At 39.0% G+C, this 24,820-nt stretch overlaps 1 protein-coding gene across 1 annotated transcript in view; it reads right to left on the bottom strand.

Annotated features, from left to right (window-relative positions):
* The window catches only part of LOC129639570 (fibrous sheath-interacting protein 2-like), a 61,303-nt gene that overhangs the window by 34,434 nt on the left and 2,049 nt on the right, over positions 1-24,820 (bottom strand). The window contains exons 3-8 of the mRNA XM_055564708.1: positions 24,123-24,284; positions 23,344-23,433; positions 22,806-22,945; positions 21,588-21,729; positions 20,860-20,970; positions 20,299-20,446 (exon numbers count right to left, since the gene is read on the bottom strand). Coding sequence (XP_055420683.1) covers positions 20,299-20,446; positions 20,860-20,970; positions 21,588-21,729; positions 22,806-22,945; positions 23,344-23,433; positions 24,123-24,284 — 793 coding nt within the window. The remainder of the gene's footprint in view (positions 1-20,298; positions 20,447-20,859; positions 20,971-21,587; positions 21,730-22,805; positions 22,946-23,343; positions 23,434-24,122; positions 24,285-24,820) is intronic.

Consider the following 24,820-nt stretch of genomic DNA (forward strand, 5'->3'; position numbering starts at 1 on the left):
GGAAGCCAGTGTTCCCCAAAAGTCAATGTGCGTGTCATGCACTGGGGTCTTGTGAAAATGCAGGTTCTGATTCAGTAGTGGGGCAGTGCCTGAGACTGTGCTTTTATAATAAGTGCCTCAGTGGCCCATAACTGCTGACACTTAGAGGAGTAAGAACATAAGCCACACCTCTTGCCCCAGACAACACCTTTGGGAAAGAAGCACAAATGACTATTTTAGTATTTCTAATTATTTCAATTACTTTTTTGTCCTTGGTGTGACTTCTGGTGACCGGCAGTGACACTCATTTTCTTGATCTTTGGATAAGAAGCTTAAAAAAAAAATTAATAGTGGTGATGACAAAGATATTCAAGAGAGATTCTATTTATCCTTTTATGCCCACTAGGGGGAGAACCATATCCTAATCTGTATATGGGGAGAAACTGGAGAGGGGACGTAGTAGGTCTCAGTGGGAGGCAAATTTGTACCCCAGAGGACAATGGAATTGGGACATGTCTGGAGACATTTTTGGTTGTTACAAATCAGGGAGAGGGATTTCTCCTGGCATCTAGTGGATAGGGGCCACGTATGATGCTACACATACTACAATGCACAGGATGGTCCCCATAATAAGCAATTATCCAGTGCAACATGCCAAGTGGCAAGGTTAAGAAACCTTAGGATAGATGTGATGAGGCAGGACAATCACTTTTATAATATTATCTTGTATAGTTAAAGCTCTACTGGGCGGGGGGCAGAACTGTCTTCTGGCAAAAGGGAAAAAACTCCATCCCTCTGTCCTGCTCAAGAAGAACATGGCTTTTTCTTTGTGTGGGGATGCAGACCAGCATAATACCTGTGCTAGAGACCCTGGAGGCTATGTGCTGGAGACCCCACAGTGGCCATGACAATTCTTGGTTGTGCCTCAAAAATCTGGCTGAGGCAACCATACACCCATACACTTGATTTGTGAAAAACGTGACTGCCGTTCCTGTTTCTAATCATTTAGAAATAGACAAAAGGATTCTAAACTATATGTGTGCTAACTGGGTTTTCATTAGACTTATGTGTATTCCTTGGTGTTGACATGGTAGAACATGATGTCTTTGTTACAGTGATAAGTCAATTTCATATGTGAAATAGACATCTTCATTCTCCTGTCACCTCTGTAATACTGTGAACATCAAGTTCTTTTATGTTTTCTTTTGCAAAAAGCATTTGAGGTGGGTACTGTTTAAGATGCCTACCTGAAACTTTCCTCCTACTGGAAGGGGAAGTTAACAGTTGAAGATGGAGGGAGAAAGCTGGCTGCTAAAGTGATGTACTGTTTCAGAGGCAGAAGGTTACACCCTCATCTCACTGAACTGAACTGTGAGCTTTTGTTACTGACTCTTCCTTCACAAACTTTTCGTTCCTTCCTCCCTCTCACATTGTGTTTACTGACTGGTCCTTTTTAAAAGTTCTCTTGAACCCATTCTCTTGCTCATTTATTTAAAAGTGAAGTCTTTTATGCTTTCCTTTAAAACTTCTTTTTATCTGGTTCTTTTCCCTTCTTTCTCTTTTGTCCCCCCTCACACATCTTGTCTCCTGTCCTCTCTTTTCTTCCTTTTTACTACTTAGCGATCCACTTTTAAAAAGTTTTTCATTCCTTCTCTTTCCAACTCTCTACCTTTCATGTACTGACTTTTCACTGGTTTCTCCTTTTCCAAATCAGTTCTATGTGTGTATGTATGTATGCAGGGATGTATGTATGTATGTTTCTACCTATCATCCATCTACCTATCTGCCGTACCTACCTATCCCTCTACTTACCTAGCCATCTATCCATCTATATTATATTCTCTTTTTTAAAAAAAACTGACTTCTACTTTTTAAACCCATCTCCCTCCATCACACACAATTGTACTTGGCTTTATTGGTTCTCCCCCTCATTCTCACATTGTCTTTTTCTGCTTTTTCTCACTTTCCCCTACTGACTCATCACTTAGAAACCTCTTTCCTTTCTTCATTATTTCTTACTTTTGTTCTGTCATCCTTTCTTCCTATCTTCCTTCCTTCCTTCTTTATCTTTGCCCTTCCCACCCTCCTGTCTTCCTTCCTCCCATCCTCCTTTTACTCTCTTTCTGCTGGCTCCCCTTTTATTTTTTCCTTCCTGCTCTAACTCTCTCATTCTCTTTTTCATGCATTCCTCCTTACTGGCTTCCACTTTTAAAATTATATACCTACCTACCTACTTACCTATCATCTGTATAACTGCCTACCTACCTATTCAGCTCTCAACCATTTATCTTTGTCTTTATTTTTGTCTTTGCTTTCCTGACTCCTACTTTTACAATCTGTCCCCCGCTACACAACTGTTTTAGGTTTTTTGTAGGAAAATGGTTCCTACATTTTCACTCTTACATTCTCTTCCCTTCTTTAGCTGTCTTCCCTACTGACTCATCCTTTATTTTTAAATTTTTATTTATTTTTGGTTGCGCTGGGTCTTTGTTCCTGCTTGCAGGCTTTCTCTAGTTGCAGCAAACAGGGCCTACTCTCTAGTTGCAGTGGGCAGGCTTCTCACTGCAGAGCCAGACTCTAGGGCATGAGAGCTTCAATAATTGCAGCTCACAGGTTCTAGAGTATGGGCTCAGTAGTTGTGGCACATGAGCTTGGTTGCTCCATGGCATGTGGGATCTTCCTGGACCAGGGATCGAACCTGTGTCCCCTGCATTGGCAGGTGGATTCTTATCCACTGAGCCACCATGCAAGTTCCACCCTTTGTAAACTTATTGCCTGCCTGCCTTCCTCCTTCCCTCCCTATCTCCCCTACTTCCTGCCTTCCTGACTTCCTTCTTCCTTTCCTTCCTTCTCCCTTACTTCCTTCCCCCTCTCTTCCTCTTATATCCAATTTTTTGGTTTTCCTCTTTTAAACCTGTTTGTCTTCATCTTTTTAATATTGACTTTTAAAAACTAGATCTTCCACATAAAAATCCTGTCTACTTACCCATCTGTCCATCAGCCTACCAAACTACCTAGCTGTTCTCCATTCATCTTTGTTTTTAACTGAGTTCCTCTTTTTTAGAGCTTTCTCTCCTCACTCCCTACAGCCTCCCTTTCTTCTTCCCTCCTTCCTGTCTCCTCTCACTTTCTCCTCTTTCTCCGTCTTCTCCTCACTCCATTCATTCCGTGGTCTCTGTCTCTCTCTTCTTTCCCCGCCTGCATGCATGTCTTCCCCCTCCCCTCCCTCGCTTCCTCCTTTCCTCCATCCCTTCCTCCCCTCTTACTGTCCACTGCCCCTTCGCCCTTTCCTTATGTCTTTCTTCCTTGCTCCTGCCTCCTCCTTTCCTTTCTCCATCCATCCACCCACGCTCGCTCTCTCATCCTCTTTCATTTGCTTCTCTCTGCTTCTGTCCATTCCTGTCTCCTTCCTCTTCCCCCCCTTTCTCTCTCCCATTTCCTTCTTTCTTCCCTTCCTCCTTCCTTCTATTCTTCTTTTGCTTTGTTTATACTACTCCTTTTGCAAAACATTTCCTTTGTTTCCTTCTCGATTTCTTTATACATTTTGCTATTATCTTTACTACTGCTTTCTCCTTTAAAAAATCTGTTCTTTCTACCTATCTACCTACCTAGCCAGCTGGCTCTATATCCAGCTGTCAATCACTCTTAAATTGGCTCCTACTTTTAAAACTTTTTGGCCTGTGAGACATTCTTCCTTTCTTTCTGTCTCTGACTCGCCTTTTTTCTTTCCTTTATGTCTCCCATTCTCGTATTTTTCTCTATTTTACATTTTCTTATAATTTTATTTCATTTGAAACCTCTCCTCTTTTTTGCTTTCATATGTCTTCCTTTCTTCCTTCGTTCTTTCCTTCTGTTATTCGATTTCTGTTCATCATTTTCTTGTTCCCTTTTTGTATTTCTTTCTTCTCTGTGCTTGTCTGCATGCAGCCTCCCTGCCTTCCTGTTTCCCTTTCCTACTTTACCCTATCCTATCCTGTACTGTCCATCTTCCCTTTTTCTTTTATTCTCTGTGTACTGGCCCCTTTGAAAAATATTTTTTAACTTCTTTCCCTTTCTCTTTTTCTATCTTTTATGTACTGACTTTTATTTATTTTTTAATATAAATTTATTTATTTTAATTGGAGGCTAATTACTTAACAATATTGTATTGTTGCCATACATCAACATGAATCTGCCATGGGTATACATGGGTTCCCCATCCTGAACCCCCCTCCCACCTCCTTCCCAGTACCATCCCTCTGGGTCATCCCAGTGCACCAGCCCCGAGCATCCTGTATCATACATCAAACCTGGACTGGCGATTCATCTCACATATGATATTATACATGTTTCAATGCCATTCTCCCAAATCATCCCACCCTCGCCCTCTCCCACAGAGTCCGAAAGACTGTTCTATACATCTGTGTCTCTTTTGCTGTCTCACATAGAGTTATGGTTACCACCTTTCTAAATTCCATATATATGCGTTAGTATACTGTATTGGTGTTTTTCTTTCTGGCTTACTTCACTCTGTATAATAGGCTCCAGTTTCATCCACCTCATTAGAATTGATTCAAATGTATTCTTTTTAATGGCTGAGTAATACTGCATTGTGTATATGTATGTACTGACTTCTTACTGACTTAGAAACTCAGTTCTCTTTTTAAAAATAAGACCTATCTATCCATCCAACCATCGATCATCTATCAATCACCTATGGTTCTATTTATATTTTATATACTTTCCTACTTATCAACCTACTCTCCTGTCAATTCATCCATGAATCTTATATCACTGAAATATTTTAACTGGCTTCTTTTTAGATTTCTTTCCCCACTGTCCACAACTTTCCTTAATTTTTTTATTAATGCGTCCTTTTCAAGCCCTTCACACTCTGTTTCATTTCTTTTATATTTTACACTTTATACAGGCTCATCATTTTAAACTTCTTTCCTCCCACTTCCTCCTTTCGATCTTGCCTCTTCTTTTTGTCCTTCTTTAAAAGCTTCTTTCTGTCCCTTCTAGCTCTGCTTCATTCATTGTCCTTTTCTCTTTGTCTTTCCTCCTCTATTTTTATCTCTTCCTTCTGTCATCCCTTTTCTCTCCTCCTTCCTTCTTCCATTCCTTCCCTACTTCCCTCTTTCTACTCTTCTTCCATTCTTTTTGCATTGTCTCCTATTTTTAAAGATTTTTCTTTTCATCACTATTTCTTTTTAAAGTGAAATTAATTTTATTATTATTATTAAAATATTTGTGTATTTGGTTGGGTCTTAGTTATGGTATGTGGAATCTAGTTCCCTGACCAGGGATCAAACCCAGGCCCCCTGCGTTGGCAGTGCAGAGTCTTAACCATTGGACCACCAGGGAGTCCCTCTTCTTCCTTCTTAAGCTTTTATACTGGCTTCTTTTGAAACTTCTTTCTTCCTATCCCCCGCCCCCCATTCCTCTCTCCTTTCTTTACACTGTCTTAACTGGATTGTCCTTTTAAAGTTCTACCTACCTAGAGGGATGGAACCCAGGCCCCCTGCATTGGGAGCTCAGAGTCTTAGCCACTGGACCACTAAGGAAGCCCCTGCTCTCTCTTTCCTTCCTGTCCCTCCTCCCTTTCCTCGTGTCTTATTCCTTCCTCCTACCTCCTTTCATCATCCACCCTACCACCCTTCTCCCCTCTTGTCTTCCTTCATTTGTATTCCCTCCTTCTCCTTTCCTTCCTCCCCACTCCCTTCTTCTATTACTACTCCTAAAACTTTTTTCTTTCCTTTCCTCTCTCTTTCTTTATACAGTCTTCTCCTTACAACTGCCTTCTCCTGTAAAAACTTTTTTCTACCTAAATATCCTACCTATCTAGCTGGCTATTTACATAGATATCAATCATTTAGCTTTATGTTACATTTATTGTCTTCTACTTTTAACTATTTGCACATCACACAGTTGTACTTGGTTTTCCTACTTATCCTCCATTATACTCTCACATTCCTTCTCCTTCTGTATGCCATTCTTTTCCCTGACTCATCCTTCATTGAATTTGATTCTTCCTTTCTTCTTTTACTGTCTTCTTTGAAAAAACCTTTTTCTTCTCTCATTTTCTGTATTCTTTGTCCTGTCGTACTACTACTGGTTTCTCCTTTATGAATATCTATTATCAACCTGTCATCTATCAATGTATCATTATTTTACCATTTTAAACTGATTTCTTTGAGATCTCTCTCTCCATGCCTTCAATTATACTTAATTTTATCAACATCTCTTTTTAATCTCCTCAGCGTCTCTCACTCACATTTTGTTTTTTATTTCATATTTTTTCCTAGCCTCATCCCTTTTAAAAAATTTTTATGTATTGGAGAAGGGTTGATTTACAATGTTGTGTTAGTGTCAAGTGTACAGCAAAGTGAATCAGTTATACATACATATATCCACTCTTTTTTTGTGTGTGAAATTTGAACAAAGTCTATATTTAATAACTGTATCACATGTTAATTTTCTGGGGTTTTTTTCTTTTACAACATAGTATTTCTTTATACTCTCAGAATTGAACTAGAAGTTTCAAGCCTCTTTCAAATTTTTAAAAAATCACTAAGGTTATAAACTTTCTAGACTTTTATCAGGAATAACAGACGCAAAATACATGGAACTATATCAGACTTCTAAGTGAATGTATAAATTAGAAATCTAGCATTCTATTCATACTGAGTCAAACAAGTGGAATGCCATAAATGTCATAAATTTTTTAGCTAGGCAAAAATTCATAAGCTTTCTAAAATTTATATATATATATATATATTCCATACTATGTATCTATATCTATCTATATATATATATATATGTATACAAAAGCTTTTCTACTATAGTTGATAAAGGCTTGAGAAAGAACGTCAAAAAATAAAAAAGAGAAATTGGAAAACATAAACTAAATGACATGGGAGCACTAAACATGAAATAGAAAAAGTGAAACAAATTAGATAAAAGTAAAAAGTCATCATATAGTCCAGTTGCTTTTAAACATAGCTGCTCATTAGAAACACATCTGGAGCTCTGGAGAAAAAAAGCAATACCTGGGCATTTGTATTTTTCAAAAAATTCCAAGATAATTCTGATATGCATCTGGATTTTAAAAAGTGATTACAGGTTTTTCTATTAAATAGTAGTTTTAGTGATGTAGAACTTTATTATTTTCTGTTGACCAATCATGATACAATGGTATTAAGTGAATAACAGTTAGGTAACCAAGAAGCACAAGCTGGAATCAAGATTGCTGGGAGAATATCAATAACCTCTGATATGCAGATGACACCACCCTTATGGCAGAAAGTGAAGAGGAACTAAAAAGCCTCTTGATGAAAGTGAAAGAGGAGAGTGAAAAAGTTGGCTTAAAGCTCAACATTCAGAAAACGAAGATCATGGCATCTGGTCCCATCACTTCATGGGAAATAGACGGGGAAACAGTGGAAACAGTGTCATACTTTATTTTTTGGGGCTCCAAAATCACTGCAGATGGTGACTGTAGCCATGAAATTAAAAGATGCTTACTCCTTGGAAGGAAAGTTATGACCAACCTGGATAGCATGTTAAAAAACAGAGATATTACTTTGCCAACAAAGGTCCATCTAGTCAAGGCTATGGTTTTTCCAGTGGTCATGTATGGATGTGAGAGTTGGACTGTGAAGAAAGCTGAGCGCCGAAGAATTGATGCTTTTGAACTGTGGTGTTGGAGAAGACTCTTGAGAGTCCCTTGGACTGCAAGGAGATCCAACCAGTCCATCCTAAAGGAGATCAGTCCTGGGTGTTCACTGCAAGGACTGATGCTGAGGCTGAAACTCTAATACTTTGGCCACCTCATGTGAAGTGTTGACTCATTGGAAAATACCCTGATTCTGGGAGGGATTGGGGGCAGGAGGAGAAGGGGACGACAGAGGATGAGATGGCTGGATGGCATCACTGACTCGATGCACACGAGTTTGGGTGAACTCTGGGAGTTGGTAAGGGACAGGGAGGCCTGGCGTGCTGTGATTCATGGGGTTGCAAAGAGCTGGACATGACTTAGAGACTGAACTGAACTGAACTAAACCACAGTAGTAAAAGATGTTCATCAGTTTTCACAATCAATAGTCAGACAAAAAATAAAATATAATTACAACTGCCAGCCATAATGGAAACATGATTATCCTAACAATATAAAACAATTACATAAATTTGGGGGGTTAAGTAGAGTGATATGGTAAGTGGAAGTGTATATATGCACATGTTCTCATCCACCCAGCCAGTCTATGTCTTTTGTTTGATGTACTTAATCCATTTACATTTAAGGTAATTATCAGTATAAATGATACTATTGCCATTTCCTTAATTGTTTGGGCTTTATTTCGTGTAGGTCTTTTCCTTCTTGTGTGTTTCCTGCCTAGAGAAGTTCCTTTAGAATTTGTTGTAAAGCTGGTTTGGTGGTGCTGAATTCTCTTAACTTCGCTTGTCTGGATAGCTTTTGATTTCTCCATCAAATCTGAAGGAGAGTCTTGCTGGGTCGAGTTTTGGTTGTAGGTTCTTCCCTTTCATCACTTTAATATCATGCTGTTCCCTTCTGGCTTGTAGAGTTTCTGTTGAGAAATCAGCTGATAACATTATGGGAGCTCCCTTGTATGTTATGGGAGCTCCCTTGTATGTTTCCCTTGTTGCTTTTAATATTTTATCTGTCTTTAATTTTTGTCAGTTTCATTATTATATGTCTTGGTGTGTTCCTCCTTGGGTTTATCCTGCCTGGGACTCTGTGTGCTTCCTGGACTTGGTTGACTATTTCCTTTCCCACATTTGAGGAGCTTTCAGCTATTATCTCTTCAAATATTTTCTCAGGTCCTTTCTGTCTGTCTTCTTCTGGGACCCCTATAATGTGAATGTTGGTGTGTTTAATGTTGTTCCAGAGGTCTCTTAGGCTGTCTTCGTTGTTTTTTTTTTTTTTTTTTTTTCATTCTTTTTTCTATATTCTGTTTTGTGGCAGTGATTTCCACCATTCTGTCTTCCAGGTTACTTATCCATTCTGCCTCAATTATTCTGTTACTGATTGCTTCTAGTGTATTGTTCATCTGGTTTTTTGTTCTTTAGTTCTTTTATGTCTTTGGTAAACATTTCTTGCATCTTCTCCATTCTTTTTCTGAGATCCTGGATCATCCTCACTATCATTAGTCTGAATCCTTTATGTGGGAGGTTGCCTATCTCCACTTCAGGTTTTCTCTTGTCCCTTCATCTGGGATATAACTCTCTGCATTTTCATTTTGATTAACTTTCTGTGATGTGGTTTTCATTCTGGCAGCTGCAGGATTGTTCTCTTCTTGCTTCTTCTGTCTTCTGGTGGATAAGGCTAGGGGAGTTGTGTAAGTTTCCTGATGGGAGGGACTGGCAGTGGGGAAAACTGGGTCTTGCTCTGGTGGGCAGGGCCATGTTCAGTAAAGTTTTAATCCAATTATCTGCTGATGGATGGAGTTGCACTCCCTCCCTTCCTAGGGGTTCCCAGGTGGCCCTAGTAGTAAAGAACCTGCCTGCCAATGCAGGAGACATAAGAGATACAGGTTCAGTCCCTGGGTCAGGAAGAGCCCCTAGAGGAGAGCATGGCAACCCACTTCAGTATTCTTGCCTAGAGAATCCCATGGACAGAGGAGTCTGGTGGGCTACAATCCATAGGGTCTCAAAGAGTTGGACACGACTGAAGTGACTTAGCATGCAAGACCCAGGCCTGGGGTCTACAGGCTCTATGGTAGGGTTAATGGCGACTTGCAAAAAGACTTACGCCAAGGGGCACCTTCCAGGACTGCTGCTGCTAGTACAGCAGTGAATCACTGCGACCCATGCCTCCACAGGAGACTCTCCATACTAGCAGGTAGGTCTGGTTCAGTCTCCTGTGGGATCACTGTTCCTTTCTCCTGGGTCTTGGCGTGTGCAAGATTTTGTTCATGTCCTCCTAGAGTGGAGTCTCTGTTTCCCCCAGTCCTGTGGAAGTACTGTAATCAAATCCCACTGGCCTTCAAGGTTAGATTCCCTGGGGAGTCTCAGTCCCTTTGCAGGATTCTCAGGCTAGGAAGCCTGATGTGGGGCTCAGAACCTTCACAACAGTGGGAGAACTTCTTTGGTATTATGGTTCTCCAGTTTGTGGGCTGCCCACTTGGTGGGTATGGGATTTGATTTTATCGTGATTGCGCCCCTACCATGCCATTGCAGTTTCTTCTTGTCTTTGGAAGTAGGGTATCTTTTTTTGATGGGTTCCAGCATCCTCCTGTCAATGTCTGTTTAACAGCTAGTTGTGATTTTGGTGCTCTCACAGGAGGAGATGAGTGCATGTCCTCTACTCTGCCATCTTGAACTGGAAGCTCACTCATCCTTTCCAAAGTATTAATTTTCTTTTTTCCCTCTTTCCCTCCATTCTCTTTACTTCCATTATATTTTATTCTGTCATTCTTGTTCTATGCATTCTTTATTGGTTCCTCCTTTTAGAAGTTATTTTTTTCTCTCTTAAATTTTTTGTAATGATATTTATTTTCTTTTTATTTTCTTTTTTAAACAACTTCTTTCTCTCTTCCCCTTTCTTCTCTCTCTTCGAAAAAAAAGTATGTATTTATTTTGGTTGTGCTGGGTCTTCACTGCTGTGTGGGCCTTTCTCTAGTTGTGGCAGGTGACGGCTACTCTCTAGTTGTGGTGTGCAGGCTTCTCACTGTGGTGGCTTCTCTTATTGTGGAGCATGAGCTCTTGGGCATGTGGGCTTCAGCAGCTGCAGCTCGTGGGCTCTAGATCACAGGCTCAGTATTTGTGGCGAACAGGCTTAGTTGCTCCACAGCATGTGGGATCCTCCCAGATCAGGGGTCGAACCCATGTGTCACTCTCATCTCACACTCACGTTTTTTCTTTTTTGATTTTACTCTTTTTCCTAGGGACTCCATAACCTCTGTTTCTTTCCTGCCTCGGTCTTCTTTTTAATCTGTCCCCTTCCCTTCTTTGATTCTTTCTTCCCTTCCCACTCTCTTGCCCCCTTCATATTTCCTTTCTTCTCTCATTTCTTTCTCATTCAATAATGTTCTTTCCCCATCCTCTCCCTCAGTGCTTCACCCTCTACCTTCCTTAATTCCTTCTTTCCTCTTTCCTCCTTCTTTCCTTTCCTCCTCTATCTCTAACTTTTCCCCTTCCATTCTCCTTTTATTCTCTTTTAATGTCCTCTTTTAAAATCATTCTTTCCATCCATTTCTAAGTTTTTCTTTCTTTTTTATTGGCTTCTTCCTATGAATGTCCTTTCTATATGTGTGCATGTTTGGATGAATCTATCTCTGTCTTTTCTTTCTATAGATCATATATTTATCTTCCTTTGTACATACCTACATGCCTAGCTGTCCATCTGGCTATCAATCATCTATGTATGTTTACTGTCTCTTTACTGACTTGTACTTTTAAAACCTCTCCCATACCACACACAATTGTACTTGATATTCTTACTCACACAGTCTCTTTTTTAAGACTTTGCATATATTATGACAGTCATTAGTGACACAAGTTGTAAAATATTTTTCCATACTTTTGAGCTTTGCATGTGATGATTCTTCATCAGTCACTGCAGATAAATTACGTGAGTTTTGTTTTTGTGTTTTTTTTTTTAACATGCATTTCAACTAGATATGATTCAGAATAGATTAATACTCCCTTTGTTTAATTACAGATAGCTAAAAAATTGCCTGACAGCCCACCAAACAGGATTTGCTTTAAGACCAACCCACAGAGTCAATTGGAGACTGAGTGCGCTGGGACCTGCTGGGTCAGCCATAGTAGCGTTTAGCTAATTGTCTAGAGCATTAACCCCTGGAGAAGCAAATGACAACCCACTCCAGTATTCTTACTTGGAGAATCCCATGGACAGAGGAGCCTGGTCGGCTACAGTCCATAGGGCTGCAAAGAGTCAGACACGACTGAGTGACTAAGCATACATACTATCGCGTAAAGAAGAAAGTCCTGGTTGGAGACACGAGGCCTGCAGCACCAGCTGTGGACCCTCCATGATGTGACTACACAGCTCCATCTGCAAGTGTCTGTGGGGTGACCAGGGAGGGGGCACACAGCTGTAGGCAGGCATTCTTGGGGCTGCATACATTGGCACAGTGGTGGGGTGGGTGGGGGGGTGACAGGAGTTGGGGAGTGGGCAGTTAGCAGGGTACCTGTTTGGAAGGTAGGATGTGCTCCAGGATATATGTTGAGGGAAAAGGCTGGAGCTGCTGCTGTATAGCCCATGGGGAAACCAGCTAGATAACCATTCCTTTGGAATCTGCATGGGGAACCCCACAAGAACCCAGGCTATAAACAGGATTGGTGACTTCAGGCCCCTGGGCTGGTGGTTGGGCTTGGCAAGGGCCTGCCATGGAGGCCTGCTCCCATGAGAGGCTGAGTCACAAGGCCTGTGCCCTGCCTTGCCTGGGCTCCCCGCACACTCTCTCTTTCTTTAACTTTTCTTGCAGTCTCATCTCTAAAGCTTTGCTTTTATCCCTCCTCTCCCTCCCTCCCCACTTATACTTTTAAATTTTTATTTATTTATGCTTTATTGCATATAGTTGTTAACAATGTTAACAATGTTGTGTTAGTTTTACGTGTAAAGTGATTCAGTTTCTATGAATCACACTTTTCAGATTCTTTTCCCTTATATGTTATCACAAAATATTGAGTATAGTTCTCTGTGCTATACAGTAGGTACTTGTTGGTTATCTATTTTAATTTCTTATACTTTTTAAGTGACTCCCCTTAAAATTTTTTCTTCTGTCTTCTGCACCTCCTTTATACTGCCATTCTTATTGGCTTCTATTTTTAAAATCTGTTTCTTATCTATCCAATCTTCCTATCTATTTTAATGTATTTTTAGATCTCTCTGTCCATGACTTTATTTTCTCACTAGTTTATTCTTTTCAGCATTCTCTTGCTGCCTCTCATGATCACACTCTTTATGTTAGCCTTTTTCTCAGAGATTCTTCCCTTATAAACTTTCTTTCCTGCCCCTTTCTTCCTTTTATTCACCCCTCCCTCCTTCCATTCCTACCTCTCCCCCTTTCTTCTCTCTTTTTATATCCATACACCTACCTACATACATAAATACCTACTTACCTAGCTATCTATCCAGCTATTAATGATCTATGTTCATTGTACTCTTTCTGTATTGACTTCTACCTTTTAGAACTCTCCCCCACCCTGCACAGTTATTCTTAATTTTCTTACTGTATCCTCCTCTCTCATTCTCTCTACTTATTCATGTAATTGTCTTCTGAAACATCCTCTCTAAACTGATTTTCTTCTTCCCTCCCTGCTTCCCCTCCCTGCCTTCCTTATTTCCTTCCCTCCCTCTCTCCCTTCTTCCATTTTTTAAAATAATGTTTTGACTTATTTATTTGGCTGCACTGGATCTTAGTTGTGGTATGTGGGATCTAGTTCCTTGACCAGGGATCAGACCCAGGAGTGCAGTGTCTTAGCCACTGGACCACCAGGAAAGTCCCTCTTCTTCCTTCTTAAGTTTTTACTGGCTCCTTTTTAAACTTCTCTTTCTCCCTGCCCGCCCCCTTCTCTCCTTCCTTTATACTGTCTTTACTGGACTGTCCTTTTAAAGTTCCACCTACCTAAACCTGTGCACTTATCTTCCTTGCTATGTACCTATCAATCATCTTCATTTTACTGTATTTTTATTGACTTAAAAAATCGGTCATTCTCCCCTTTCCCAGATGTACCCGAGTCTCTTCCTTTTAAATCTCTCCTTTCCTAATTCCTAATTCCTTTCCTTCCTCTATTCCTGGCTGTGTCTCTCTAGCTCTCCCTTTCACTGTGTCTCTGTTCTTTGTCCGCTGGCTGCCTGTATCCCTCCTTTCCTTTGTCTCCCTCCCTGACCATACATCCTTCCCTTACCCCTTCTTCTCGCCTTCCTCCCTCCCTCTCTTCCTTCTGCTTTTCCTGTTGAGTTTTCTGACTTGCTTTTTTAATTTTAAAAATGTCTATTAATAATCTCTGTATATACATATTTATTTAATTTTCTTTTGTGACTGACTTCTTTTTAAATTCCCCTTCCCCACCTAGTGTGCTAATTTTCTCACTGGGTCCTCTTTTTCAATCTCCTCTCCCTATTTCAATCATTCTTTTGTTCTCTTTGTCTCTTTTATTTTATTTTTCTTTTCTAACTTACTCCTAGCATCTTAATTTCTTTATTTTCTTTTGTCCCCTCCTTTCTTTCTTTTTTTTTAATTTCCCATGTCTCTTTCTCATTCCCTTTCTTTCCCACTCTGTATTTGTTTCCTTTGCCTCCATGTATGGATGCATTCTTTTCTTTTCTTTTTGCTTGATTTTACTGTATTTTTACAGGGACCTGTTTTTACGCTTTTTTGTTTTCGTCTCATCTTTCTCTTTCCAATGCTATCTTTCTCTATTATCTTTATTACTTGGCTTCTTTTAAAATTATACTCTATTTTCTATCTGTTTATCTATCTTTTACTGTCTTCTTCAACAACTTCTCTTTAAATCTCTCATCCCCACAGTCCTACTTGAGTTTCTTACTGACCCCATCTTTTCAAGCTTCTCTCACTTTCAAACTTTATCCTCTTACTTTCTCCTACCAATTCATTCTTTCAAGTTGCCTGCCTGCTCTCCTTCCCTCCATCCCTTCTTCCCACCTTCTTTTACTCCGTTTTTCTTCCTGCCTGCTGCTTTTCATTTTTTGCTCAATTTTTCTTACGCTTTTTTTTACACCTCTTTTTTTCCCACTGGCACTTCCTATTTGTAGTCTGTTCTGTCCATCTGACTGCCTGCTACCAAACTATAAATCATCTATTTTTTGATCTATATATTAGGGTCTTTAAAAAATTATTCCTTCTCATCTTTGAATCTCTTTCACTTGTACAGACTGTTGTACTTGATTTTTTTCCTACTGGCTACTCCTTTTCAAACACTTTCATGCTCATCTTGAATCTCTTACCTTTTCCTTTTTGAATGACTTGTCCTTTTCTTATTTTTCCTCATTCATCCTCTTTTCCTTCCATTTTCCATCCTTTCCTCCCCCTCCCTTTCCTTCCTTCCTTTCCTCCTCTCTCCCTCCATTCCTTCTTTCCTTTCTGTGTATCTATTGCTCCCTTTTTTCACTGTGTCTTTCTTCTCTTTTCCTGTCTTCATTCCCTCCCTCCCCCTTCCTATATATCTTGATGGCTTTCTCTGTCTCTGGCTTTTCTGTCTTCTTTGCCTGCTGCCTGCAAGCCCTTTTCCCCCTCCTCCCTCTTTGCTTTTCCCCACTGCTTCTCTCCTCCTCTTTCTTCCTATATTCCTCTCTTTCCCTCCACCCTCTTTTCCTTTGTCTTTCATTACTTTTCTCCTTATCTTTCTCCCTCTAACAGCCTGTTCCCTCTGTCATAGCAGCCTCTCTACTCCTTCCCTTCCTTCCTCTCCTCTCAGTGTATCCAGTGTTTAAACACTCTTCTTTACTTCTTCTCGCTTTTATTTTCTGTAGTCTTTTTTTCATTGGCTTCTTTTTACAGTCCTACCTATACCTATGTGTTTATCTAGGTATCAAATCATCTATCTTCATTTTACTGTATTTTTTATTGATTTTTACACTTTAGCTATACCTCAGCAACACACCACATAGAATTTGACTTGATTTTCTTACTGGCTTCATTTAAAAAACTGTTCTTTCTTCTCTTTTTCCCCTAAATGTTCCTTCTATTCTTTTTGCACTGTGGCTCAGATCATGAACTCCTTATTGCCAAATTCAGACTTAAATTAAAGATACTAGAGAAAACCACTAGACCATTCAGGTATAACCTAAATCAAATCACTTACAATTATACAGTGGCAGTGAGAAATAGATTTAAGGGACTAGATCTGATAGAGTGCCTGATGAACTATGGACGGAGGTTCATGACATTGTACAGGAGGCAGTGATCAAGACCATCCCCAAGAAAAAGAATGCCAAAAAGCAAAATGGCTGTCTGAGGAGGCCTTACAAATAGCTATGAAAAGAAGAGAAGCCAAAAGAAAAGGAGGAAATGAAAGATATACCCATTTGAATGCAGAGTTCCAAAGAATAGAAAGGAGAGATAAGCAAGCCTTCTTTAGTAACCAGTGCAAAGAAATAGAGGAAAACAATAGAATGGGGAAGACTAGAGATCTCTTCAAGAAAATAAGAGATACCAAGGGAACATTTCATGCAAAGATGGGCTCAATAAAGGACAGAAATGGTATGGACCTAACAGAAGCAGAAGATATTAAGAAGAGGTGGCAAGAATACACAGAAGAACTGTACAAAAAAGATCTTCACCACCCAGATAACGATAATAGTGTGATTGCTCACCTAGAGCCAGACATCCTGGAATGCTAAGTAAAGTGGGCCTTAGAAAGCATCACTACAAACAGAGCTAGTGGAGGTGATGGAATTACAGCTGAGCTATTTCAAATCCTGAAAGATGATACTGTGAAAGTGCTGCACTCAATATGCCAGCAAATTTGGAAAATTCAGCAGTGGCCACAGGACTGGAAAAGGTCAGTTTTCATTCCAATCCCAAAGAAAGGCAATGCCAAGGAATGCCCAAACTGCTGCACAATTGCACTCATCTCTCACGCTAGCAAAGTAATGCTCAAAATTCTCCAAGCCAGGCTTCAACAATACATGAACTGTGAACTTCCAGATGTTCAAGCTGGTTTTAGAAAAGGCAGAGGAACCAGAGATCCAATTGCCAACATCCGCTGGATCATCGAAAAAGCAAGAGAGTCCCAGAAAAACATCTATTTCTGCTTTATTGACTATGCCAAAGCCTTTGACTGTGTGGATCACAATAAACTGTGGAAAATTCTTCAAGAGATGGGAATACCCGACCACCTGACCTGCCTCTTGAGAAATCTGTATGCAGGTCAGGAAGCAACAGTTAGAACTGGATATGGAACAACAGACTGGTTCCAAATAGGAAAAGGAGTATGTCAAGGCTGTATACTGTCATCCTGCTTATTTAACTTATATGCAGAGTACATCATGAGAAACACTGGGCTGGATGAAGCACAAGCTGGAATCAAGATTACTGGGAGAAATATCAATAACCTCAGATATGCAGATGACACCACTCTTATAGCAGAAAGTGAAGAGGAACTCAAAAGCCTCTTGACGAAAGTGAAAGAGGAGAGTGAAAAAGTTGGCTTAAAACTCAACATTCAGAAAACGAAGATCATGGCATCCGGTCCCATCACTTCATGGGAAATAGATGGAGAAACAGTGGAAACAGTGGCTGACTTTATTTTTGGGGGGCTCCAAAATCACTGCAGATGGTGATGGCAGCCATGAAATTAAGACTCTTACTCCCTGGAAGGAAAGTTATGACCAACCTAGACAGCATATTAAAAAGCAGAGACATGACTCTGTCAACAAAGGTCCATCTAGTCAAGGCTATGGTTTTTCCAGTGGTCATGTATTGATGTGAGTGTTGGATTAAAAAGAAATCTGAGAACCCAAGAGCTGATGCTTTTGAACTGTGGTGTTGGAAAAGACTCTTGAGAGTCCCTTGGACTGCAAGGAGATCCAAGCAGTCCATCCTAAAGGAAATCAGTCCTGGGTGTTCATTGGAGGGACTGATGTTGAAGCTGAAACTCCAATACTTTGGCCACCCGATGTGAAGAGCTGACTCATTTGAAAAGACCCTTATGCTGGGAAGGCAGGAGGAGAACGGGACAACCGAGGATGAGATGGTTGGATGGCATCACGGACTCAATGGAGATAAGTTTGAGTAGACTCTGGGAGTCGGTGATGGACAGGGAGGCCTGGGTGTGCTGTAGTCCATGGGGTCCCAAAGAGCTGGACACGACTGAGTGATTGAACTGAACTGAACTAAAGCCACCAGGGAAGCCTCCTCGGAAGTCTCCTTTTTAAACAGCCCTCTTCCCCAAATTGTACTTGAATTTTTTACTTACTCTTTCTTTTCAAGCCTCTTATACAATCACATTCCCTCTTTTTATTTTACTTTTTCCTACTGTCCCATCCTTTAAACACTTACCTTCTTTTTCTTTTTTTTTCTGATTTAATTCTCTTTGTCTTTTACCTGCTGCCTTTCATCCTTTTGCTTTACATTTTTTGTCTTCCCTCCTCCCTCCTTCACCCTCCCCCAGCACTTTCCCCATCCCTCTCGCTCCTTTTAAACTCACTTTTAAGGGCTCCTCTTCTGAAAGGTTTCTTTCTTTCTCTCATCTGCTATCTTGTTTTGTACTTACATTTATTTCTGGGTTATTCTTTTAAAAAGTGTTTATTTATTTGGCTGTAGCAGGTCTTAGTTGTAGCATGTGGTGTCTTTGGTCTTTGTTGGGCGTGTGAGATCTTTAGCTGTGGTGTGCAAACTCTTAGCTGTGGCATGTGCATCTACTTCGCTGACCAGGGATTGAACCAGGCCCCTTGTATTTGAAGCACAGTGTCCTAACCACTGGACTACCAGGAAAGCCCTCTGGGTTATTTTAAAAGTTGGTTCTACCTATCTATTATCTATCATGTTTATTTTACAGGTTTTTTTTTTTTTTAATTCCTCTGACTCCTTTTGAAGTCTCTCTTACACAGCCACATTCTCTTCATTTTATTTTTTCCTGTAACTTATTACAATTTTTTCCTTTAATTCTGTCCTTTTCTCCTTTATTCCCATTTTTAATAGCTCCTTTTCATGCCTTTTCTTTTGCTTTCTCTTTTCTTTGTCCGCCTGCATGCCTGCCTTCTTCCCTTTCTTTCTTCCTATTTTATTCTCTTTTTACAGGCTTCTCTTTTCAAACTGCTTTCCTTCTCCCTTTCTCTCTTCCTTCTATTTTTTTTTTGTCCTGCCTTTTTTACTGGCTCCTATTTTATAAACTCATCCTATTTACCTCTTTTCTATATTTCTGTCTTCTCTCTTTCTCTGTCCCTTCTCTCTTTCTTCCATGGTTTCTCTATGTTCCTGTACTGCTTTTCTTACTGGCTACTGGCTCTTCCTTTTTGAAGTATGTTCATATTTTCTGCCTTCCATCTATCCATCTTCCCTCACTTCTACCTCCCCCTCCCCCCTTATTTAATGCTAGTCTTCTGTAACTTTTGAAATCCTTCTCTTTCCTTATTGTACTATACTTTTTCTTTCCCTTTTGCTCTGTGTCTCTGTTTCTCCTCTTTTCATTTCCTTCTTTGCCTTTTTTATCTTTTCATTTTTTATTTTCTTTTCTTTTACTGACTTTTTAACTTCCTCCTTTTTAATATTAATATTTTCCTTTTCTCCTATTCTCCCTCTCCTACTGGATCCTTTTATTCCATTCAGTCTATCTTCAATGTACTGCTTTTTCATATTGGCATCTCCTTTTTAAGTCTCTCTTTCTTTTACTAACTTCTCATTTTTTCCCTATTACTCCAAATTGTATTAGATTTTCCTACTGGCTTCTTTTCAAATTTTTTTCTCACTCTCACATTGTTTTTTTTTTTTTTTTTTTACTTTTTTCTGTTCACATATCCTTTTTAAACTTCTTTATTCTCTCTCTTCCTCCTACTCCTTTGTTTCTCTATTTTTGTCTGTATGTCTTTTTCTTGCTCCCTTTCTTTCATTCTCTGTTTTGTTTGCCTTTCTTCCTCATACTCCTTGTCCTTTTCTCGTTTCTTTGCCTTTATCTCCTTCCATTCCCTCATGGAGTGTGTGTGTGCACGCACACGTGCATGTGTATTTTCTTACTAGCTTCTTCTGCTCAATATTCTTCTTATTCATTCATTCACTTTCCTCCTCTTTATATCTCCATTCCATTCTTTCTTTTTGTATCATATTTTCTCCTTTTTAACCTTTTTGTTCTTTCTATTTCTATTTCTTGCTTAGGATATTTTAAATGTCTCTTCTTTTTTTCTACTTAAATTTTTTTTCTCTTTCTCTTTCTAGCTTACTGTTTTGTATAATCTTTTCTTAGTGGACCTCAGTTAATATTTTCCTTCTATTTTTCATTCATTGTCTCCCTCTTTGTCTGTTTTGGGGGTAATGTTTTGTCTTACTGGCTCATTTTCTCTATCTATATATAACTGTCTCTTTCCCTTTTTGTTGTTCTGTCTCCTCTACTGGCTCCTTTTTAAACTCCTAGTAAAGGCAGTCTTGTCTGCTGAGCCACTTTACAGAAGTGTGTAATTTGTTATAATGTCTGTAACATAACAATATTGTGTAAATGTGTGTGGGTGTCTGTACATTCTTTACAACTTGACCTGTAACTGGGAAGTGCCTGTAAGTGTGAGCTTCTTGAATTTCTCTTTGCAAGGGCTTTGTCACCTCACTATATTAGCACATAGAGGGGTTTTAACAAAGCCACTGATAATTAATAAATATTTATGCATATTCTACTTACCTTTGTCTTTTATTGTTTCTCTCTCACCTTCTGTTTCATCTTGACTTCTGTTTTCAAATACATTTTCTTCTGATCCTTCTCTCTGAAGGTCATTCCTTTGCATTTTTGGTAAATGATAAGTGATTTTTTTCTTGAGTTGTGCTTTTTTCTAAATATTAAAAAAATATATTCAATGTTTAAAATTTAATATCAATTTGCCACTGGAAATGCATAACAGATACTTCAAATATGATGGTACATTTGAAGGAAGCCCTCTTTCTTGAGATTTCTAAAATCAGAGTACAGAGCTAGGAAGGTAATAAGGGTAAGTTTCCTTTTGCTGTCCAGCTTGAAGAATATATTTTAATAACTAGGTCCAACTGAACTCATTGCCTACTTTCTGGAGACTGGTCCCATTTTAGACCAGCCCTTAAAGTCCAGGTTCAGACCAGACTAGCTCTTTCCATCAATAGCTATCCTTGTAAATTTAAGTCACTTCTGAAAATCCACACTTTAAAATATCAAAATTAGCAAAACCCTTTCCTCAAAACAGTCCAAGTTATTGTTTAAAGGTCACTCTACCTTACGGTGAGCATCTTCTTTGACTTTTTTACGTTGTTCTTCAAGTCTTGATTCTCTTTTTACTTCTTCTCCAATCTTTGACAGAAGTAACATTTCATTTGTTTTCCATTTCTAAGGAGCACAATGTCAGGGTAGTCAGCAGGCCTTCTCTTTTATAATCTTTTTTGTTTGTTTGTTTTGGTCAATAAGCAAATTAGGTCAAATTAAGGCCCTGACAGGAACTTGGAAAACCATAATAAAAATCTTACCTTGGCTTTAGAATGGGCTTATGCTTCAAAGGTAGATCTAAAAAGATGCTGGAAAGGTGATTTTCTCTTATAGATTTGAGGAATTATCATATGTAATATGTTGCCCTTAAATGTATTCTGACAGAGAGCCTGAACAAATAGCCTTGTCTGAGCGTTGAGGAGTGAGAATACAGACATGATTATTTTTCACTAGAATTAAATTCTAAAACTTTAAGAGCAGATGAAGTGTGTCTATACTATGATGGGTATGTAATTTGTGGTATCAGTCTCACTATGTTAAGTACAAGCTTGTCTGTTATAATGGTGATACAAGATTAATAGCAGTTTATTATTTTAAAATAATTATGATTTTTTAAGCAGTGGTTTATTTCTTAGACCTGAAATAACTTCAGGTAATATGGTGGGACTGCTAAAAATGTTTATAAATAAAATAATCACACATAATTTCCCCATCAATATTTATAATTTGGTGTTTCTCACCTCTTCAATTTGTCTCCGGAGACTAAGTTTTCTTCTAATGTGGTCCCGATGTAGTCTTTCTTCTTCCTTTATCCAGAGTACATTCTGCTTTTCTGCCATGTGTTCAAGCTTGTTTAATTCCAAGCTAATCATATCTAAATATCTAAGTAAAAGTGAAAATTTAAGGGAATATAAATTGGGTGTTTCCCTTATGATGGTATTATCTACTCTGATATTCCCAAACCACCTTCTGGGTTGCTTTTTATTTCTTAAACTACAGGAATGTAGAGTTCTTTAAGCTAGCCTGATTCACCAACTCACCATGATGTACTCATCAGACTGTTACTGTGGTTGGGACAATGGCAAAATGTAGAACAGACTGATTTGAAGCATTTTATACAGAGATTAGTCATAATTCAGGAGCTCTGTAACATGAGTTTCCAAAGACGGCTGAAGTCAACTTAAGGACTGACTTCAAAAACCAAGTATATTTGAATTTTCTTTAAAAAATAAGTGGCTATTGGCCTCTCTGTCATTGTCAAGTCCTTGAACAATCTCTCATGTATAGACAGGTCTGCAGACTACCAGTCTGCCACTTTGATGAATCAGTATATATTTTGGCATATCATGACATGAATCCATGGAATGTAAGAGTAGGTGATGGGGAACTGGCCCTCATCCCTGATAAAGGAAAAACAGAAGGAACTATAACTCATCCCTTTGCCTCCTGGGGCATGGGCTCAGCCGCTGAATGATAAGATTGAATGTGTGTGAGTAATAGCTAAATGAACATACATGGTTGGTTGGGGGGGTAACACCTGTTTATATTAGCATCAGATGAAGTTATAGCAACTCTCTCTCTTTTATCCGGCAGTAATTCCCTTAAACTTAAGTTTGAAATGTGCTAATGACACCTTTCCCTCTACTACTATGAACTTGGGTTTCCCAAGCTCAGGGAGCTGTACTTCGGAATTGTTCTTCAAATATCAGTTTGTCTTACCTTTTGCGTTCCTCGTGACTCCATTTTCTCAGGTAGAAACTCTTTCCTAGATATGGTATCAAAGTTTCCAATCCCTGCTATCTCTTAATCTCCTTTCTTTTCAGTCCACATTGAAGACTATAGGAAGTTAAATTGCGTCTAATACTTTTTAAATTCTGCTTTCAATTATTTTTAGCACTTTTACAGTTTTCTGGAGTCCACAATACGTCCACAAAAATATGCATTAACTTTGGTCATACCTTTGCTTTATCAACAGCTCTTGGTCTGGAGTTGTTTGTTTATTTTCTTGTAACAGCAAATCTTGGAACTGTGTACTGCCATGACTGTCACAGGCTCTCTTGGTTTCATACAATTTATTTACTTGTTTTTCAATCATTTTCTAGGAGGGAGAAAAAAAGAACTACAGTGTTTATATTGGCCAGAAATAACCTTGTCCTTTGATATGACTTCTCATGTTTCGGGCTTGGTAAACGTCCTGTGCTGCTAAGTCGCTTCAGTCGTGTCCGACTCTGTGGGACCCCATAGACGGCAGCCCACCAGGCTTCCCCGTCCCTGGGATTCTCCAGGCAAGAACACTGGAGTGGGTTGCCATTTCCTTCTCCATTGTGTGAAAGTGAAAAGTGAAAGTGAAGTTACTCAGTCGTGACCGACTCGTAGTGACCCCATGGACTGCAGCCCACAAATAGTTAATTAACCTGCATTTAAGTCTTTCTTCACAACCTACATAAAAACTTTCTTACAGGCCTCAAATAAAACAAATTCAAGTATTTAACTTACTTGTTCTCTTACATAGTTTCTTTCAAAGTCTAATTTCAAACTGGTGAGATACTGCCTGTACTTATTCAATTTGTTCAAGGTGCATAAAACCTATAAAAACAAATATATAAATAGAAAGTTGTAACAATCATGAAACTTTCCAGAGAAAAGAGTCATAAGAACATTCATTTTAGTAACAATTTTGGGATCAAGGGTAGTGATAGCACATTTTGGTAATAATTTAGAAGGCAATACAGTGGCTGTATCACCAGGAAATGTCTACCTAAATAATATTATTTCAATAATATGGTTCACACAAAATAAATGTTATTAAGATACCAGTATAATAATGATGTTTAACTTTCAGAAGAATTTATTCCATCAAGCTGTATTCTGTTAGGTTTCCATTTTGTCTCTAGTCTTCTCAAAGGATATTGGAAATATCCCTTGATGGGTATACAGTGCCATTAATACTTTTAGAGCCAAAGGAAAGGCACTAATAATACAGCTGAGAGAAAATGCATAAATAAATGTGTATGCATATGTCTTTACATATTGAAATCATTTGGTGTTTATCTGTTGCTTTTATCAAAGAAAAATGATCAAGTGGGAACAATTTTATTTAGAAACAGCCACCTGATTTCTCTTTACTCAAATATTGAGTAATTCATTGAGTTTTCTATCAGGTATTCCTTATTGCTCAATTAAAAGTTGACACAGGTTCCCAGTGAAGTACAGAAGCAAGCTTCTATCAAGACCATGGGTTTATGCTGGTTAACTGGAAGCAAACTTCAACCCACCTTATTATTGCTGGTGACATAGCCACCGTTCTTTAATCTCCTCGGGATATCTTTTCCCCTATAGTACGATTTTAAATGTGGATGGTGCAGGTTTTTATAGCCAGTTTCCAAAAGTTGACAATACGGATCAGACAGGTTAAAGTCATAAGAAGGTTGATAAAGCTACAAACACATAGATTGAAAAGTGTTACATATATAAAATGAGTGAAATCACGCTTTTAAACCTCAATTTGTTAAGGTGATTAGGCTGTTCATTGAAAATAAAACATGCAAGAAGAATCTGAAGTGAGAGAATACTGACAATGGGCTGATCTGAAAAGAAGACAGTAGAATACTGTAATTTTCCTTCCACTTGCATTTAAATCAATATGAAAGACCTTTAAATTCTGTTTCCGTGGTACTCTGCTAAAGTGATTTGTAGTTCACAAAGCAGCAAGGTCAGGTGAAGAAGCATGGCCTAAGAAATTGGGAGACTGTGGTTCTAGTCTAAACTCTGCTACCATCTATCTGTCATAGCTTCACCTTACAAGGTGGTCAAGGGTGCTACTGCTGCTGCTAAGTCACTTCAGTCATGTCCGATTCTGTGCGACCCCATAGATGGCAGCCCACCAGGCTCCCCCGTCCCTGGGATTCTCCAGGCAAGAACACTGGAGTGGCTTGCCATTTCCTTCTCCAATGAATGAAAGTGAAAAGTGAAA

This window comes from Bubalus kerabau, chromosome X (assembly GCF_029407905.1).
Source record: "Bubalus kerabau isolate K-KA32 ecotype Philippines breed swamp buffalo chromosome X, PCC_UOA_SB_1v2, whole genome shotgun sequence".
NCBI lineage: Eukaryota > Metazoa > Chordata > Mammalia > Artiodactyla > Bovidae > Bubalus > Bubalus kerabau.